General features: G+C 32.9%; 4 protein-coding genes across 4 annotated transcripts; 1 reads left to right on the forward strand and 3 right to left on the reverse strand.

Moving 5' to 3' along the window:
* Positions 1-1781: 1781 nt before the first annotated feature.
* Positions 1782-2908, forward strand: MONOS_7124 (uncharacterized protein; the record flags this gene model as incomplete). Its single annotated transcript, XM_067877427.1, has 2 exons — positions 1782-1999; positions 2188-2908. 2 exons carry the CDS (start codon positions 1782-1784, stop codon positions 2906-2908), a joined length of 939 nt encoding a protein of 312 aa, XP_067723320.1.
* An 8053-nt stretch (positions 2909-10961) lies between these two features.
* Positions 10962-11207, reverse strand: MONOS_7123 (uncharacterized protein; the record flags this gene model as incomplete). The annotated part of the gene is made up of 1 exon (XM_067877426.1): positions 10962-11207. The coding sequence occupies one exon, from the start codon at positions 11205-11207 to the stop codon at positions 10962-10964; it is 246 nt and encodes an 81-aa protein (XP_067723321.1).
* Positions 11208-11228: 21 nt separating this feature from the next.
* On the reverse strand, positions 11229-11423 carry MONOS_7122 (uncharacterized protein; the record flags this gene model as incomplete). Its single annotated transcript, XM_067877425.1, has 1 exon — positions 11229-11423. One exon carries the CDS (start codon positions 11421-11423, stop codon positions 11229-11231), a length of 195 nt encoding a protein of 64 aa, XP_067723322.1.
* A 594-nt stretch (positions 11424-12017) lies between these two features.
* On the reverse strand, positions 12018-12832 carry MONOS_7121 (uncharacterized protein; the record flags this gene model as incomplete). Its single annotated transcript, XM_067877424.1, has 2 exons — positions 12018-12580; positions 12724-12832. 2 exons carry the CDS (start codon positions 12830-12832, stop codon positions 12018-12020), a joined length of 672 nt encoding a protein of 223 aa, XP_067723323.1.
* Positions 12833-20622: the final 7790 nt, after the last annotated feature.

A 20622-nucleotide genomic window follows, 5' to 3' on the forward strand; every position in this document is an offset into this window, starting at 1 on the left:
AAGACTTATTGTTTCAGATTTGGAGTGGATTCTCAAGTGTTATCCAAACTGGGTTGTGGAAAAACACAGAGAAGCATTTCTTTTCATTTTTGCACTTTCAACACGAGCCAGAGCGCACACATGTTCTCATATCAGACGACAAGACATTGTGAGAGTTTATTCAAAAGTAAATTCAACATTCGTTCAAGTCACAATAAATCTGGAATGTGAAAAGGGTATTGAATGGACGATCATTGCGTTACCCTGGAGGGGGACATTTGTTCAAAAAGCAGCTTGAATTTCATATGGTGGTTCGAAGAATACTTGGTGCAAGAATTCTGTCTGACTCAAACTCAATATGATAAATGGGACCTTGGAGATTTCGCTTGGGAGCGGTTATGTTGATAAAACAAAGGCTCCATGAGGGTCAACTGCAGAAGAGGGTAAAACAAGCAGGCTATCCCCAAAAGCTTTTTGGCTTTCATTCCTTTCGCTCCAGTTTTTTGTGTTCCACTATGCTTAAATTTGGGGATTGTCCTCACAAAAGGGAAAGCGTGTAAGAAACCACTTCAATTATAGCAAAATGGATATTTGGAGGTCCTACTGAGGAAAAATACCTCAATAGGACTTCCAAAGCTTCAATCATCGAAAATAGAACAAACATTCCAAGTGATGTTTTGGAAAGCAACAATCAATAATATATCGATTTTTGGAATCCGGAGTCGTTAAACAACATGATGATTGGTCAAATCGAATGGAAGGTTGAAAGCCTTATTGAAACAATAATTTTTTTAATCTTCAATTAAAAATGCTTTGTTGCAGTCGTTTCTGCTATCCTTATTCAAACGTTTCAAAACAACATCAAAAGACAGACAGAAAATTTATTCAACATAAAAATATTCCGAAAGTGAAAAATGAATCTGTTCTTCAAGCTTGCATTTTGTTTTCAAAAAACAAACATTTCAAAGGAGATTGCAACATTGTTTCATATGCAGATCAATTTTTGAAATCCATTTCAGATATGTTGGATGGAAAGATGCAATTTGATGTCACATCGTTCACTGCTTATAAAAAAAATGAGAGAAAAAAAGAGACTAACCCAATCATGAAATGCTCATCTAGAATTCAATGAACGAGAATTGAAGACGACACACTGAAAAAAGAAGTTTAACCGAGAAGACATAGAAATAAACAGGTGAATTAATGAAAATAAGATATTGAATCATGAGCAAAGACTGGCGATGAAATATTCCAAAGAAAATGAAAAGCAAGGAAAAAATGAATATTGTGCAAATGTTTCTCCTGAAAAATGAAACTATTGAAGTAAGATGCTGATTATTCTTCAATCTCAGATTTTTAAAAGAGTTGATTTATAAGGAAAAAACATTTTTTACAAACAAAGATTTGTGACTCAACTTTGAATTAAATTGTTAAAAAAAATATTAATGTTGATAAAATGTGACAATTGTATATTTTTAAAACGAAATAATATTATCAAAAATATTATTACAAGAAAAAAACATTATCACTTTTTCTTTATTACACTCATCAAAAAAAGTGTGACTATTTTTTTTGTTGAAATGAAAAAATTATTTAAATATTTAACCAAATTAATAATTTGATTTCGAACTTAATTGAAAATTATGAAATTCGAAAAAGAAATTTTTTATTTGTATAAACGAATTTAACATTAACTATCATTCCATCTTATAAGATTTGAAACAGATTTTTTTTGCAGAATAATCTCGATGAATTATTATTAATCATTAAAATTACATTTGAACATGAAAAAAAAAAAAAAAATGGAAGCATCCCTCTATCTGGTCCCAGTGCAAACCGGAGCAAGGTCCATCACCTTATCCAGTGTTAAGCTGGAAGACATCGCGCGAGTGAAGAAGTCAGAAGAAAACGGAAAATTATTGTGCACTTTGAGATACACAAGAACGAAAAGATCTTCACATTGGGACCAAGAGGTCACAGTGGAAGGAATAGAAGAAGAAGAGAAAGAAGGGGACGCTGTGTACTGGCTCAGCAAATATTAAAAAGGAAGAGTTGGATTCAAGTTCTCAGAATTGTTGTTGCACAAAGATGAAGTTGATATGTCTGAGAAACTTCGACCAATCTCCTCAGATAGCATGCGTGAGAGATTCAAGATGAAGGCGGAAAGGGCCTGGTATCTTCACGCCTTTATTGCTTCCACTCACTTAGAAGTGGATTCATCAGCTCCCCAGTCATCAAGTGCGGGAGCTACGAAAAAGCTAAAAAGGCAGTTATTGAAAGCACTGCACTTATTACTGGATGGGTGCTATACAGGCTCACACAGATGGGTAATATAGAGAAGGTTGCGAGGAGAGTACTTGTATCGTCGAGGCTTTTGTCGGAGGAGGAAGAAGGAGCACAGCCAGAAATGGATAGGACCCTGATTGGTCTTGAAGCGTTTCATGATAAATTTTTTAAGAACATAGAAGAAAGAAAAAAAGATCCATATAAAGAATTTTGTGAAAGAGTGAAAGAAAGAATGCAAACATACTTTGAAACAGAAAGAATAACAGAGGCAAAAATGACAAGATACATTCAAGACGGATCATGGATGATGTGCGAAAAGTATGAAGAATTGAAAGAATATATGAAAAAAAAATATCAAACTATGAAAAAATATAATGAAGAAAAACAAACCTTCACATATTGCGCATCTTCTGCTGTCTTCTGCACCCGAATGGATTTGAAGGAACAGCAACACAACAATAAAACGACCGCAGAAGAAGCAGCAGCAGAATTCACAGCATTAGCGGAAGAAAGGGAATCAAAAGTTAAAGTTGGGAAATACGAGAAAAGAAGAACAAAAGAAGACAATCAGGTGAAAGAAAAAGATAATATTGAAGAGAAAGAGAGAGAGAGAGAAAGAAAATTCAGAAAAAGAAATAGATGAAGAAAAAACATTTACATTTTAAAACAGAAAAAGAGATGAAAAGAACAATGTTTGCAGCAAAAAATGGAAAGATGAAGATGATGCAATTGTGAAGAAAATGAATGAAGAAGAAAATAAGACAGTTTTAGAAATTAACAAAGTGTTCTCATTTCGATTATGGAGAAACATCCATGATCATATAAAGCAGATGATTGACAAAGGAAAAATGAAAAAGAGAGAGAAACAAACATAAATAGAAAAATTACACATTGAAAAGAATAATAACACAAACCTTTCTTCATCCTCTTCTGCATCCTCCACAGCCTCAGCCTCAGCCTCCATAAATGAAAGGAAGACAATAAAACGAAAAAGAATGAATAAATGGTAAAGAGAAGAAGATGATGAATATGCTGAATATTATGCTGAAGATATTTGCATTACATTAAAAGGAAATGGAAAGAGAATAACAAGAAGTGTGGACAGTTTGATACAAGAAAGAAATCAAAATAAATCGACATTAAATATTTTTCACATCACATATAAATCAATACACGTTATAATGAATAACATTTCAAATTCAATTATTTCAAAAAAATAATAAATATTTAAAACTCACAAAATTCATTGTTGTTGAACAACAACGTTTGCACACCTGCCCACCCTCCTTTTCTCCTGCCTTTCGTCCATTCATCCCAGCTGAACTATGATGCTTCTGCTTTCATGCACTTCCACTTGAGTTAACAGACTGCATTAAGCATAAATAGCAAGTCGCAAGTGATAAACATTTGAAAGAAATTAAAAATATATAATGTTGTTTAAACAGTTGAAAAAAATAAAAAATGATAAAATAGACAGAAAAGATCAACAAAAAATTTAAAGATCAACGAGTTGGGGTAAATAAAAAAAAGTTTATTAAAAATTTATCAAAATTGAACGAATAAAAATATTTTCAAGTTTTTTTTATTGACGAATATGATGATATGTATGGTAATGAACAAATATTTGAAATAAAAAATACAAAATAAAACTTAAAATTGAAAAAATGAAACAATAATGAAAACAAACTTTTTTTCATTACACTTTTGCAATTAATACAATTGATTCATCAATAATTGTCATCGAAACATCAATGATGTTGCAAATTGAGTTATCTAATAAGGAAAAAAAAATCGTTTGTTTGTTTCCGTACAGGAAAAAATGTGAGGATGAAAAATATCTCGATGAAAGAAAAGGATAAAGAAAAACAAATCACACTTTCCCCAATGTATATAACTCTCTGTATCCGTTTTTGTTGTCACTTTTCCAGAAGAAGTTAAAAAAAAAAAAAAAAGAAAACAGCATTTGCAAAACTATGTGTTTTGTGTTTATGGTACGAGATCCATATGATCAATCTTTTTGGAAAGAAAACAACATATTTTTGAAAATACGTTTGATTTCAACAAAAACTCAACTATATTTTTGTATAATTTCGCAAAAAGAATGTGAAACTAAAGTCAACAGATTTTTTTTGTTGTTGTTCTCAGTATTATTCTTTGCAAAGTCATGTCTCCTTTTCCGGGTGCGGAGCATAACGAGTTTTGAATACATCCAGTTTGGTTGGTCAAAAAGGGATGCAATCAAATTAAATAGTGAGAATTTCCTCAAACCTATATTTTTTTGAACATCATATGTTTTTGTTTTTCATATGTCTTTTTTCAATCAAAGGAATAGTTTGACATCCTTAATAAAAGTTGCATTTCTCAATTCTTTATTTAACCATAACAAATGACATTGATAAAATATAATATTTTTTATAATTTTTTGTCATTTTAAAATATATCCATAGAAACATCTTTTTTTATCTAGTTCAAAAACAGTGTATTAATGCTAGAAAAAGTTATTGAAAACAAAAACAAAAATGATAATATTAATAATGAAAAGTTTCGAAGTCTTTTCTTCATTTGTTTTATTGAAAATACGATTTCATTCATTGAAATGCTTGTTATTGAAAAAAGGATATCTCGTGAAGGGATATTGTTATTAATTTTTTCTCAAAAAAATCACACACTTTTTTATTTAATTTGAAATTTGCAACTGTGATAACATTTAAAAGAAAAAAAAAGGAATCAGAAAAAATGATAATAAAATCAAAAGAAAATATCAAATATGACAAATAATATCCAAATTCGTTGATTTCATTTTTCTTTTTCTTCTCTTTTTTCTTTTTTCATGAAATTTCTCCATCTATCGTAATAATCTGAATTTGTTTTGTTTTCAAAAAGTTCACAAATTTCACTCCACTCAACTTTATTTTTTCCTTCTTTCTTTTTTTCTAAATATCGTTTTCTTCTTTTGTCAACTTTTTAATTCTTCTTTATCGGTATTGAATCTTTATTTTTTTCTCAAATTTCATTTACGTCTAACTTATATTTATTAAATGAATATTTTTCGTTTTCACTTCTCTCTCAATAATATTTCTTTCTTTCATAAAACTCCTAAACATTTCAACCATTTCACTCAATTTTGATAGATCAGATTTCAAAATTAATAGAATATCTTTCCTCGCAATTTCACTACGTGCATTTGATAATATTTGAAAATGTGAGTTTGATTAACTCTTCTCCAATGATGGAAGATATTTCAATTTCGCTTTCAACTCCAAAACAGGTTCTTCTTCTGAATATTGAGAAAGAGCTCCGTGAAACAAGTACATGCACGTATCTGTTGAATTGCGAATTCCTTCTCTCTTTCGTCAATTTCTTCAAAATGCAATGAAAAAATGATACGAAAAGAATATCTTCTTTCCATTTGTTTAATAACAATTTGAACCCATGAAAATTTTTTATTGTTAACATTCTCTTATCTTCAACTGACTTTTTTCTTTCTAATTTCCAATGATATTTTGGGTTGCTATTATTATTCTTGTCGCAACTCGTTTTTCATATGTCATCTCAGATTGAGAGAATGGAATCCACCTGTCATGAAAAAACATATTTCCAACACAGCCGCTCTTTCTTCCTTGTTTCCTCCAACTTTTATAACAGCTGAACACAAAACATTACTACGAATGAAATGAAATTCAGGTTCATCTGGAGGAAAGCCTGCAAATGGTAGTCTTTTTTTTCAACCTTGTTCTCATCTCTTTCGTTCCATCCAGCTTAAACAGTTTATCTCCATTTTCCTTCACAGGCCACTTCTTCTCATCATATATATTCGAACATAATTAGTTCAGAATAGACTTTCTTAACCAAAAAACAGCATCAAAAGATTTGTTTTCCTCAGATAATTTCTCTAATGTCACAGGATGATTCCAATTTGATGATCCTTTGCACCTCATCAATATAACATTAACAAACACACTTCCTTCATCCTCTTTCACAACTTTTCTAATGTCACACAACCTCACATTTCCACAAGGTATTGCTCTTGCTCCAACATGAAGAGCAAATAAGAATAATGATGCTTCCTCTTCCTTCCCTTCAATACAATCTGGAATACTTTCAATCAAAAACTTCACATCAAACGTCACAAGAGGTTGTTTCCCTTCTCCTCTATGTTTCAATGATTTATCCCTTCTCAATTCCATTATAGTTTTGTTTATTTCATAATCCAAAACACTGTCAATCAGTTTATTGAACATTTTTCATTGAATTCTTTTCAACGAAGGGCTAACCACAGATTGGATAGACCACACGCAATATCTGCATTCATAAGCGAGAAATCTAAGAAAACCACGAACACACTCGATTTCCACTGGAAAAGGTTTGAAATCAAGGGATTCTGCAAAGAAATTATACAAACGCAAAATCCATGGATGTTTTTTTTAAATGTTGATGCTTCATAAACTCTTGATTCATTCATGTACTTGTCCATTTTGTTTCAGTCGTTATTCTTTAATGCAGAACCCAAAAGTGTTGGACGATCATTTGTTTTGTCAAGATACAAATTCTGCTTTTTATCCATTTCAGACATATCATCATATCTCTGTGAACCGTAACATTTTTCTCCCTCATCTTCATCGTCATCTGCAATATCACATGTATCAGCATCGCACTCATTATCATCTTCCATTTGTTTTTGATTCTTCGTTGCAATGTTTCTCAAACGAAAGCCATCAATTTCTTTTTTTTGGATTTGTAATATTTATCTTTATTAATTTGAAATATTTTCCTTTCTTTACGGTTTATCCTTAATAAACCTCTTCTTGAATGCTTTCATTTAACTTATCCTTTTTCATCTCGAACATCTCTCCTTCGACAAGCATGAACCTTTGCAGGTGTTGTTCTTCTTGTGATTTCTTTTGAGCTAATTCTTCCTCCAGCATTTTGAGACAAAAGAAATGATCCTCCATTTGATTTTTCCTCCGCTCTTGCTCTATAAATTCAGCCGTTCTGTATTTCTTCCGATTTTTGTCAGTTTTCTAGGTTTGCGAAAATTTTTTAATGTTGTTCATTATTTTGAAAAGACACTTTTTCTGATTGTCTTTTCTTTTACAAAAATTCTCCTCAACGATTCGCACATCAAAGGAACTCTTCTCTTCTTGTCAAACCTAATTGATTATTTCATTTTATTCTTCTTTTCTCTCTTCCAAAATGAACATGAAGCATAGAAAAACTTCATTTTCAGTTTTCTTCAAACTGGAGGCTTGAAGTCCATTTGTGGAATACCCATGAAAAATACTGATTTCTTTTTGTTTAAGTGGAAAAAGCAAAGAAATGATGTTTGTTTAAAAGGTACCAAATATCAAATACTCTTTTTTTGATTGCTCGTTGTAACAGTAATCAGTTTTTTCTGTTTATGATTCATCGATTTTCATCTTTTTTCAAATGGAAAATGTGTCCTGTCATTGCGAGATCTCAATACATGGATTGTCATATTCACATGAGTCTTTTTCTTCATCGTTGTCTTCTTCTCACTCGCTTTGTTCTGTTGTGAAGCATTTGAAAATTTTTCCACAAGGAATGATGCACTCTTCCTACATGTCATTGACGCGAAATATGTCCCTTTTTAAGCGATCAGCATCTTTGGAAATTTCTTCACTTTCTGTAATAGCAGAGAGTGATATTGATTTTCCACATGATTTTCTGGATAAACTGCTGTTTTTTCTTCTGTTGATAACAAAGCTTTCAACGACACTGTTGCCTTCAAAGCAATCTTCTTTAACTTTTTCACATAGTCAAGCTTCGAAAACGATTTTGGAACTTATCTTTTTTTTTTTTGACTTTTGGTGTCAGCTCATCTTCTTTGTCACTTTGTTCGACAAAGATTTCAAGTTGCACATGTTCCAAAAAAGATTAAAAGTCAATGAAATTTCGAAGAAGAACGAAAAAAGAAATCAAACAAGCTATCATTGCGATATAAACATAAAAATCTTCAATGCAACTTCGAAATTCTTTTTTTGTGGGAATCAAATTAGCTTCATTTTCATTTTGCATCTTCTTGTTTTCACTCATTTTTTGAGCTATGCAATTATTGACCTGAAACATTTGCATTGAAGTTAAATCTTACCATTATGAAATTTAAAGAAATAACTTTTATCATGACAGTTGAATTATTTCACAATATGATTCATTTTGAAAAAAATAGATAACGGAGTGAAACAGCTAATTCGATGGATTTCTTTATTTTGATAGTTTTTTGAAAAGATAATTTTTTGTCAAAATAAAAAATTTTAGAAATCCATTTCAAATAGTGCGAAATGATTAACTTTTCCAAATAAAAGAGGAAAAACACTTTTATTCAACTGAGAAATAGTTTGGTTTAGGGGAAAAGTTGAACCTAAATTGAGGATTTCAAGTGTGTGAAAGTTTTTTGTTATTTGCGTTTAACAAAGAAAAAAAAGCGTTGCTTTATCTTTCTTTTGATGAATACTTTTGTTATTTTGATAATAATAATTGCAATTTTGTTATTGATTTTCATTTGCTAAATAAAATATTTGAAGTTTTTTATTATTCCAATTTTCAAGAATTGAATTTGTTTCAATCAAAGGTTAAAATTTATTTATCAAAATAAAAATGATAAGAATCATTATTGCAAAAAATTTTCATCTTAGTGATTTTTTATAATTTTTTTAAAAAGTTCAACAAGTTGACAAAACCATTTGAAATAAAAGAAGTTTATGAAAATGTGAATTAAGTTAATTCAAGTTAATGAAGAAATAATGTGTTGATAAAGATAAATGAAATATTGAGATATTTTGTTGAAAAATAACAATTTAGTGATTAAAAGATTTATTTGTCAGGAAATTTTAATAATTATTTCACTCAAAAATATAGCAACCATTTACATTATTTTTTGATAACAAATTCAAATATTCGGCAATCTCATTCAAAACATTTGCTTTTAAATATCCAAAGCAAGAGGTTTCAATTCTTTTTACAGCTTGAAAGCAATCATTGTCAAAGTTCTTGTTATAATTATATTCACTTATATGGGTGATTTTTTTTGATATCATAAAAAATTCCGACGTTTGATCAAAATATTTTTTCATTAAGGGTGTGGTTGATAAGAAAATTTTTATTTAAAGTTGCATGAGAATATAGTTTAATATATTATTGTTATTAATTATTTGTTGATTTTAATTTGTTTCTTATAGTTTTTATTACTTGTTTTCAAAAAAAACATAAAAAATTATTCACGAAATTTCAATACTGAAAAAAACAGAACATAATAATTGTTCAGTCGTAAATATAACATGATAACAATAATTAATAACACTCAATCAATCAATTTTTCATAAAAAACTAGTTTTATGATGTTAGAGAAAATGAACAAAATAAATTTTTAAGCTTCAATCTTCAAATATAAAATGAAATCAATAGAATTTCAACAGATTTATCAGCTGTTTTGTCATCTTTCCCAATAGCATTTTCGCTTCTAACTTCTTAAATTTCTTGCGCTTCTGAAAAATGTGAAACTTGTGTTTTCTTTTCAATTCCACACTCAATATCCAAAAACTATTTTTTGCAAAAATATCATCTCCAATTTCCTTCCAATCCCTTCACCCTGGGTACTTTTCATATGAATCTACTCTCCCAACTCGATTATCATTCTTGCACAACGAGATATCCCGCTTTTTCTCATTTTCATCCATTTCCACCTCCTGCCCTGAAAACAACACAAAAACAGTCAACAGGTTAATATTCATATAAAAAGATAAATAAAGACCAAACTGCCCTTCGACTGTTTTTTGCCAAACAGCTTCATTTCCACGGCCATCATCATTCAAAAATTCAATCTCTTCATTTCAGTCTCAGAATGGTTGAATTCAGCATGGAATGCATCTCCACAAAATACATCGTGCATTTCACTGGAGGGTCTTTTCAGGCCGTACACATTGTGATGGATGTCCAGAGGTGTTTTTTCTGTTTTTGCCATGATCATCTCCTTTTATAATATTCTCAACCACACAAATCAATGTTTGATGTTTATCTCATCAACACCAGGCCCAGGAGATATATGGCACATACAAGTGATGGAAGTTTGATTTTTGTGGCAGGGGGTGGGAGTTGAGTGTTTTTTTGAATGTCATTGCTTCAAGAGGGGCTTTTGAAAGGAAGAAATTCTGAGGCAAAGGGGTGGGGAAGAGCAAGTGGAGATTTGGAGAAGATAATATAGTAAATATATAGAGAAGTGGCTGAGGATGATGAAGAAGGTGATTATTGTTGATTGGAAAAATGGATCTTGAAGAGAAAGAAAAGAGTGTTAAAGTGAGCAAGAAGAGGAGAAATATTGTGAAATATTCAAATGGAAGAGGGGTATCTTTTCTGAGAGAGGAAGAATATTTTATGGAAGAGAATGGGAAAGATGAAGAAAAGGAAGAAATTGATATTTAATGATGATTTTGTGATCTGAATGGAAGATGAAAATGGAAGGGAATGGAAATTAAGAAATATCTTCGTTTTTTTGTTTCTAAGTGAAGGGCAGAACAATTGCAAAAAGAAAGTTAATAAACTGAGGATGTCATTTTTCATCAATTAATTTCGGTCAGACTTCCACAAATATTGTGATTACGATTGTTTTACCATATATGAAATCAACTCATTGAATAGAATATTTGGAACAATCAACTACTTCATACAAAATATTCCCAACATCATAAATATCGACGACTGATTTCACATTTCTCAACTTCATCTTCTTCTTCGTCGTCTTCTTCTTCTTCACCTTTTTCTTCTTCATATTTTTCTTCTTCACCTTCTTCTTCTTCTTCTTCTCCATCTCCTCCTCCTCCTCCTCCTCCTCCTCCTCCTCCTCCTCCTTCTTCTTCTTCTTCTTCTATATCTGCTTTTCCTTCATTCACATTATCCGCCTTTTCATTTGTCTCAGCCACTGCCCTCATCTTCCCTGTACCCGCCATCACTCAAACAACCACGTCAATAACACGCATGCACTCATCAACAGCTTGCTTCTCTGAGATAAGCACCTCAAACACTCCAGTTTCTACCACTTTTGAGTTAGCCACGCTTCGCTCTTTCTTTGATGACACATCGTCTTCTGTTTCTGCATCACTGTTGGCTCCGACGATTGTGCTTGGGGTATCTGCAACTGCATCCATTGTATCATCATCTTCTTCTTTGTCATCGTCTTCTTCCCATCCTCCTCCTTTTTCTTTATTCTCTTCATAATCATCACTGTCGATGTGTTCTGTTGGATTTCAGGTTAAACATTTGAACGGCTTTCCTCTTCTACAGCGGTACATCTTGCTCTTCTTAAAGAGCTCGTTCTTCTTCAGTACACAAGCTCTCCTAATGAGATGAACGGAAATGAGAAGAGAAATGGGAGTGGGAAGGGGAAGGTACTGCCAGCACATCGCAATAATCCACTCACTTTTTGAATCCGCCAAGGAGCAAAGAGCGAGGAGTGCGCGATCAAATGAAAGAGGCAAAGAGAGCGGAGTACAGTGGCAAGATGAATGCGGCGCAGAATAAAGGGAGACAACGGGAAAAGGCAAAGGTGAAGATGCAGACGAACAAGAAAGACGTATTTTGCACATCGCAAATCGACTCTTTCGACACAATACAAGAACAGGCAGCAATAGAAAGAAGGAGGAGGGACGAGGGAAGGGAAAGAGAAATGAAGTTCATCAGAAATTTTGCTTATTCGATAGTGCACTTTCATCTGCTCGTCCGAATACTCAAAATACCACAGCCTACTCAACATTTGCCACTTCTTTTTCTTCCTTGCCACACGCACAATTGTCTTCCCCTTCTGTTCTGGTTGGAACTCCTCCAAAACCACTCACTCCTTCATCTTCTGCCACAGACACCTCTTCACTCACACAGAAGTCCTTCGACATGACTAGCCCAAGCTCTGCCTTTTTATCAAACATGTCTTCTTCCTCTCCTTCTTTTTCCATTTCTTCCTTCTCACTGCCTATCACATGTGCGATTCTCGGGAAAAGCAGATTGGGCAATGCAGGTGTGTTTGCAATCAGCTGCGTGTAAGCGACGAGGGATGTGTTTGAGCCACAGAGCATCCTTCTGAACTTTGCAGCGTATGCGGCTAACCTGGGGATTCGGGTGGGTGGTGAGAAGGAGGGGAAGAGAGAGAAGAAGGATGAGAAGAGGAGTGTAAATGAGCTTGAAAGTGATAAAGATGAAAAGGGATTGTTGTATCTGACAGATAAATGCATCGATAATGAGAAAGAAGAAGAAGAAGAAGAAGAAGAGGAAGAAGAAGAAGAAGATGGATTCGACAAAGAAATTCGAAAGGCTTAGAATGAATGTTTTTTAAATAGAAGATGAAAGGAGCTGAAACGAAGAAAAAGCCCGTTACGACACTATCAACGTTTTGTTTTGATTTTCTTCCTGAAATCAAAAATTGAAGAAGGATTCAGCAGCTAATTATCGAAACACCATTCCCTTTCTCAACATTTGCTTCTGCAAGCACATCATCTTCATTCACTTCTTCTTCATTTCCCATTTCTTCTTTCTTCTTCTTCTTCTTCTTCCTTTTCATCATCATTTTCCTCCTTATCCTCTTCTGCCTCTTCTCGCTTCTAAAGTTCTGCTGGCGTAATAGCTTTTGGTGAAAGAACCACAACCTCCATTTTCAACCCCACCTTCTTCATCACCTTCTCCTCAGCTTCTTCCTTGCATAAGATTGTGTAATCCCTTACTAAATCGCATCGTCGTCGATCTTAGTTATAGAACGCTTTGGCTACGGTGATAAAAACTCTATCAACGCTATCGCAAACGGAAGCAGCTAAGGGTTAAACAGATTATAACCTCAAAGAACTCATTCACATCCACTGTAGAACAAATATTTGCTCTCCAATTTCGTTCACATCGAAGCAGTAAACGAAAGAATCTGCAACACCAGCAAAACAGAAAGCATTTCCAAAGCGTCACATCGCAGGGATGCGCAACAACCCAACTCAGCATATCACGTATTACCACAACATATTCACGTGGTAACAGCAGCAGCAGCGATACCAGATACAGTGGCATGCGACTCATATTCACCTCAGCCGCATTTCGATATCGTCAATTACAGCTGCTAACGTATATGTTGCTGACAAGACCGATGCATCCGAATGACCAATAACAGATGCTGTTGATGAAGACAAAGACAGCTTATCGTCTCCTGTCACCTTTTTCTCTTTGCTTTTTCGCCTCCTGAATGGCGAAGCAGATCTCCACGCTGCTCCACTTGAAGAAAGATGAAAAAGAAGAATGAATAATGAAGAATGAAGAATGGAGAATGGAGAATGAAGTTGAATGAATAGAAGAAGCAGAAGAACGTTTATCAAGGTTCGAGAATAACTTGGATTTTTTTGTTCAAAGCGAAGATTCCGAAAGAGACAAGCGAAAATGTTTCCAAAACCTGATGAATCTGAACATTTTGAGATAAAAAAGAGAAAGACCATGCTTCTGTCAGCTCAAAAATTGAAGGATCTTCCAGTTTCTTATTCTTCCACAGCATTTCCATTGACATATCTGTTAGTAACTTGCAATAGAGTGAATGACTTAAAGTATTTCTATCATTTTCATTGGCAAAATATCCTTATTCCTCCTTCTCCTTCTCCTTCTCCTTCCTCTTCCTCTTCCTTCGTTCACCTCTTCGATCACGCAGAACCGGCTGATCTTCATGTCAGGAAAGAGTCCACATTCTGAAGTTTGTTGATTTCTGTGTGCCAAGTTGACGCTGCTCATGGAGCAGCTGAACTTGTTGAAGGAGTTGAAGGAGAAGGTGTTTGCGAGAGAGGTGAGGTGGAATATGTTGTGGTTGTGAAAAGTGAGACCGTTGATGAACGTGTGGTTGAAGAAGAGGGAGCTGACTGAGAGGAGAAGATAATAAAGAAAATGAACGAAGTGAATTCGCAGAAAAAACTTAATGGATCTTTTTTCGTTTGAGAAGCGATAAAAGGATGTCATGAGATGAATGGAGAGAAAAGTGTTGGAGATCAAAGAAGAAAATACAGCAATATTTTCAAATGGGGGATTTCGATGAAGTGGAGCTGAAACAGAAGAAAGATGGGTGGTGAATGGAGAATAAAGTTAAAGAATCATTTCAAAAGAATAATTAGGAAAGAAAACTCGAGATTGACTCTGTTGTGATCTTCCAATGCTATTTCCTTTCCATTTTGTTTATTGTTATAATAAATCGTTGGAATGAACTGCTGGAGCAGGAACTTGGTGATGATGTTTCATATCAATAAATATAAAAAACATTGCATCCAATTTTAAATAAACTAATTATGTATATTAATATCTATCTGTATTATTTCTTTGTTTATTAGAACAGTTTAGAAAGTCTTGAAACTTCTATTTTCCTTTCAAAGATTGATTTTTTAATTTTTTATTGAAATCTGGATCAATAAATTCTTTTCCACAAAAACATCAAAAAGGTATGTTATTATGTTTAAATAAATAAAACAAATATATATGACAGAAATGAAAATTAAATACTTGCAAAAAAATTAATTAAACTCTTTGATCAAAAAATACCACAATAGATTTTTTTTTCTATTTTTGATCTTTTTTTATGATGTCAAAAAAAATCACCCATATATCTATTATGATTTCATTTTTGTTAATTTAAATTTTTTTTTGGGATATTTGTAAAAGATAAAGAAGCTGAAGAATTGGATAAACCATACTTTGACATGCCAGCAAGCGAGGATGAGTTTTTTGCTGAATGCGGGATAGCTACAAAAAGGGAGACAAAATTACAAAAAACCTTAAAAAAAAAGCAAACCGCTTTCATTACAACGTTATATTCAACAAGTTCCAATTCTTTCTCCTTCTCTCCATCGCAAATATAGACGGGCGGAAAAACTCTACGTGCCATATGCCAAATTACTTAAAAGCCAACCTTTTCCAATACAATCATCAACAATCTCTTCATTCATTCAATTTCTCTGCATTGAATGTTTATATTTGATAAAAAGTGTTGAAAATGTTATTATCACATCTTTAAAATCGTAACATCTTCGACAGACAAAAGAATTCGACTTTTCTAGTGAACAAAAACAAACAATTCGATCTGCATTTTCTTCTGTTAGGAAAAGTGGATGCTTCAAAAGAAAAGGAGATGGAAAAGAAGCAGCATTATTGGATGATGTGGCTTTCATCATTGAGAGAGACAATTCCAGCAATATGCTTTTTGATTTGGATTGCTCACTTATTCTATTTGCTGTGCATTACGGAGCAAGATCAATCAGATGTGCAAACGTTTTTAGGGGGATTTCAAAAACGTCATAGTTTCGAATTTCCGTGCGGATTACGTCTTGGTTGAAATCCCAATAAGAAGGCTAAAGTTCCATCGGAATTCAAACCATTCAGTCACAATTGAAGGAAAATTTGAACATTCAAGTTTGCAGGTTTGGGTTATTTCTTGCATAAACTAATGAAACATCAATTAGAACAGTTTTCGAGGCTCAAGACAATTTGAACTTTACAGAATATTACGAAATTTTATGTCATTTTTCGTTTTGAAGACAAAATTCTGAAAAATTCCATACTTAATACAAATATTATTATTAAACATGATCCTGTTAGCAAAATAAAACCCTTTCGTAGTGATGTTTGAATTTTTCTGACTTATCTGTGATTATTCTTCATCATGGAACAATATGCTGAATTTTACAAACCGAAATTTTATCATCCACACTATATATTTCTTCAAGTTTTTAAAATTCCATCACCTCTCTGAAACTTTTTCAAAGTGATCTTTTTAAAGGCACCCCTGGAACATTTTTCATTTTTATTCACTTATATATATTGAAAATATTGCAATTTTTCAATTTTGTTTCCAAAAATAAAACAAAAAAGCTTACACTGGAAAATATTGATTATCAGAAAAAAGTTGAAAGCCTACCCCAAACATCTGACGATGCATATATTGCAAGAGAGAAAGTGTGCAAAAAGATGATGAAGCTTATGCAACACTTCCTTTCTCCAACAAAAACAAAAACACACCAATCACATCACTCTTTTCTCTCCTTCTCCACTCCTCAACGAAACAATTCTTCTTTTTCTGCAATCTTAACACCACACAGAACAACCAAAACACTTTTTTCAACATACGAATTAAACTCTGCATCTGTTGAAAAAGAAACAATGAAATGCGAAAATGAAAAGGAAGAAAAAAAGAAAAAGAAAAAAAATGATGAAAAAAGTGATTCAGATAATGAAAATTTAGATAATTATGTAAATTGTTTGGATTCTTCCAGTGAACAGAAAGAAAATGAATTAGAGGAATATGTAATCAAAGAAAAAGCACATTCGATAATTGAATTTAGAAAATTGAAACGAAAACTTTAGTCAAATTTAATCACCATCAACTCACAACACAGAACATTCATAATGTCAAAAAATCTTATCCATCTCTGCTTTAAACTTATCTTCTTGGTGAATGGGAACATAACGTTCTGTTTAAAAAGGCTTTCATTTTGAAATCTTCTAAAAGAAATATCAATAATACGTTATTATGAAACTATTTATGTGGTGAATGAAGAGATTTAAAAATGCCGAAATTCAAATAAAAATTGATCAAACCCATTATATAATTTTTTTGTGAACAAATTTTTTTATTTTTGATGTATTTGTTATATATACAAACCATGAATTTTTTATTTTTTGTATATTTCCATCCTTATGACATCCTGTTTGAATGATTCAAACGTAGAAATAAGCAAAATGAATGAAACTTTCTCTTGTCTTTCTTGTTCTTTCGATTTGCTTATTGAGAACATTCTTCAAAATAAAGAAAAACGATTCCAAAAATGCAAAAAGAAAATTCGTATATATACAAGATCGGAGACAATGAGGCAGTTTGGATGTTATAAATGTGGAAAGGCAAAAAGCATTTTAGATGGAACTTCGTTTCGATATTCAAAGATTCCAGTCAATAAACTTCTTCATATCTTTCTGTATTTTTCTCTAAAATTGAGCATCACTCAATCAAGCATTTAACTTTAAGTTCACAGAAAGACAGTTGAATTCAGGTTTCCTCGTTACCAATCAATTTCTTCAAAAATCATAACGGAATGTTTAAAACTTATTGGTGAAGAGGGTCATATAGTGGATGTCTACGAAGCTATATTGAGAAAAAGAAAATTTCATAAAGGAAGGAAAAAGGCACAAATCTGGCTTTTTTGAGGAAAAGAAAGAAAGCATGAAGATGGAGGAGGAAGATTTTTTATAATTCGCGTGAGGAACAGAAGCAGAAGAACTTTATTCCCTGTCATTTTAGCTATTATAAAACAAAAGACAGCAATTTACATAGATGAACGGAGAACTTACAACCGCCTAAAAGATCACAATTTCACTCTCATGACTATGTGTCACAAATATCATTTTGTTGACCCAATTACAGGTGTTTGAACAAATAGAATATATGGTTTGTGGTCAAGGTTTCGTGCGTTTTTGCCTAGAACTGGTGCAAAAGACAAATTCATTGATGATTTCATTGCTAATTTCATGTTTCATTCTTCAAAGAATTACACTTTCAAAAAATTAGCAAAAGAAATAATGAACTCTCTTCCAACTGATGATAAAAAAGACGATGATGAATCAAGAAAAATTGATGGAGATGATGATTTAATGAACCCACTTTGTGGAAGACTCTGATTCAAGCAGCAGTTGCAGCAGTTTTGGAGCAGGAGATGGCTTATCTGCATCTGAGTGTGAGGATTCACAGAAATTTTTGGACCGCAATTGTCTTTTAAAAAAATATTTAAGGAATTTTTATTTTCTCAAACACTTTTCGATCTCTTCATTCACCACATAAATAGTTTTGTAATAACTTATTGTTGATATATCTTTAAGAAGATTTCAAAATAAAAGCCTTTTTTAACAGTACGTTTTGTTCCCACTTACCATCTTCTTCCATTTTCCCTTCGGTTCCTTCTTCCTCTTCTTCTTCTTTATCTTCCTCCTCCTCCTCCTCCTCCACCCCCTTCGCTCAGTCAACAACATCCACATCTCAATCGCAACAGCTTTACGCCTCCCATTAGTTTCCGAGAAAGATAGATTCGTCATTGAAGAGAGTGGGGAAAAAAGGTGCGAAACAATATATGAAGATTAAAACACTATGGTCAAAAGCAACTCAAAAGAAGCACGGTTTGGTTGAGAGGTTGCTTATAAAATATGCTGAAGTTGTTGAAGAAAAACCATGGCCTCTGACTCCTGACCTTGCTCGAGCATTTGTTCTTTTCTGTGGAAAAGAATTCAAATACCCTCTGACATTTTTCGGCTATGTCGTCATTCACTCCCTGAAAAGAATCAACATAGAAATGAGAGGAAAAAAACTTAATAAGAAAACATCCATCACAATGAGAGAGGCCGTGCGTTGTCTTCGTTTCGCTAGAAATGTTGAAAAGAATGTTATAATAAAATAACCAGCATTAATCAGAGATGTTAAAAGAATAGTTGAATTCATACCTTCTTCACTTGAATCCAGGGAGATGGAGGCTTCATTATGCTTGGTGGCTGTCCACACATGTGCACGGGCTATCACTTTGGCAAACGTGCATCTCTCAGACATAACAAGAGTAATCAAATCAGAAAAAACAAAGAAATTTTTGTTCACACTTCGATATAATCGAACCAAGGGCTCAGCAAATTGGAGGCACGAGGTTACAATAGAAGGACAGGAGGAGGAAGAAAGCGGAGACGACCCTGTGTTTTGGCTTATGGATTATCTTATGAAAAGATGTGGAATTGTTTTATCAGAATGGTAGTTAGGAAAAAACAAAGCAAACCTCGAAGAATTGCTGTGCCCAATCAGCACCGACTCAATGTGTAAATGATTTAAAACTCAAACGGTCAACGCGGGCTATCCGAGGAGCCTCTTTCACTTCCATTTCCTATGAAGTGGTTTCATAAACTCTGCACTCCAAAAATGTGAGTCAAAAAAATTCAACAAAGAAAAATTTTTGAAAACACGGTTATAACTGCAGGATGGACACCTTTCGAATTGTCTCAGGCAGGTTTCATCAAAAACGTTGTGAAGAGCGAGATGGTTTCCTCTAGGCTAGTCAGACACAAAGAAGAAGGTGAGAACGAGCTTATTATTGATGAAACGTTGCTTGAGCAAAAAACGTTTCATTGTAATTCAAAAACATTTGCAAGTGATGAGAAAAGCCCATATGATTCAAACAAAGCCATCGTTAAAGAAAGAGCGAGAAAGTCTTTCGGAAAGGAAGAAGTGGTAATATGTTTGATAGAAAGATTTGTGAATAATGGATCAAAGAAATCGATTGAAGAGAATGAAGATTTGAAGATTATTGCAGAAAATTCAATGGAAAATATTAATAAGAAAAAAGAAGGATAAAAGAAAATACACTTTTACTCTTTTGCTGCAAGATTTGCACGAACTAGGTTAGGTTAGGGGAAAAGACGACGCATCCAGATTCTTGAAACGCGTTTTTCTCGGCGGGGGAGTGGGTGCGGGAGAAACCGAAAATACTGGGTGACAGTGCTTGCCCACCTCTACCACCAGACAACCTTTGGTGAGGAACAGACACCGCCCCGGGGGGCTGTGGCAATCACAAAAATAAATTTGGACAACCGTAGGCTGCACAAAAACAAACCCTAACCTAACTCAGACCCATAATTAATTTTTTTACGTTTCTCCACTCAAAAAACTTTTTATGAAAAAATCGTGTGGCAACTCGATATTAATGCATATAATAAACTGTTAGAAGTGTAAAACAAAAGAAAAAAGCAAAAGGATGCAAAACAAGGAAAAATATTTGTGAAAAAAATGTCAACCAGGTTAGGTAATTTGACATCCCATATCAACTCACCTAAAAAAATGAATTTTTGAAAAATTTCTATGAAATGCTATTAATATCGAATAAAAACATTTTTAATATGTTTGTAATTTATTAACTCAATTAATATTTGTTATTAAAAGGGTTAATCAAGAAAAAATTGAAAATTCGAAAAAAATCAAAAATACCATAATGAAAATTTTTATTTTTCAGTCATCAAAATTATTTCACGAATGGGATGATTTGACTTAATACAAAGCGTGCAGGTGGTAATTATAATTAGAACGAAGTGATTTGGCGGGATGTTCGCAGCGCGAAGAGGAAAAATTGCAAATGCCGAAAAACCAGGTTTGACTTCTGTTTTTTTCAATGATATATACATGAAACAAAATAACAATTTCATTAATAACATATTAATTATAGATACAATTGATAATCACACCGTTTTTTCGCTGTTTCATCGTTGTTCGAAAGATTTTTTTCAACTTTGCAAAATTTGACATTTCAGTCAAATTAGACTGAAAAAATCAGT

Source organism: Monocercomonoides exilis, assembly GCF_001643675.1.
Source record: "Monocercomonoides exilis strain PA203 chromosome Unknown scaffold38-1042076, whole genome shotgun sequence".
Lineage (NCBI taxonomy): Eukaryota > Preaxostyla > Oxymonadida > Polymastigidae > Monocercomonoides > Monocercomonoides exilis.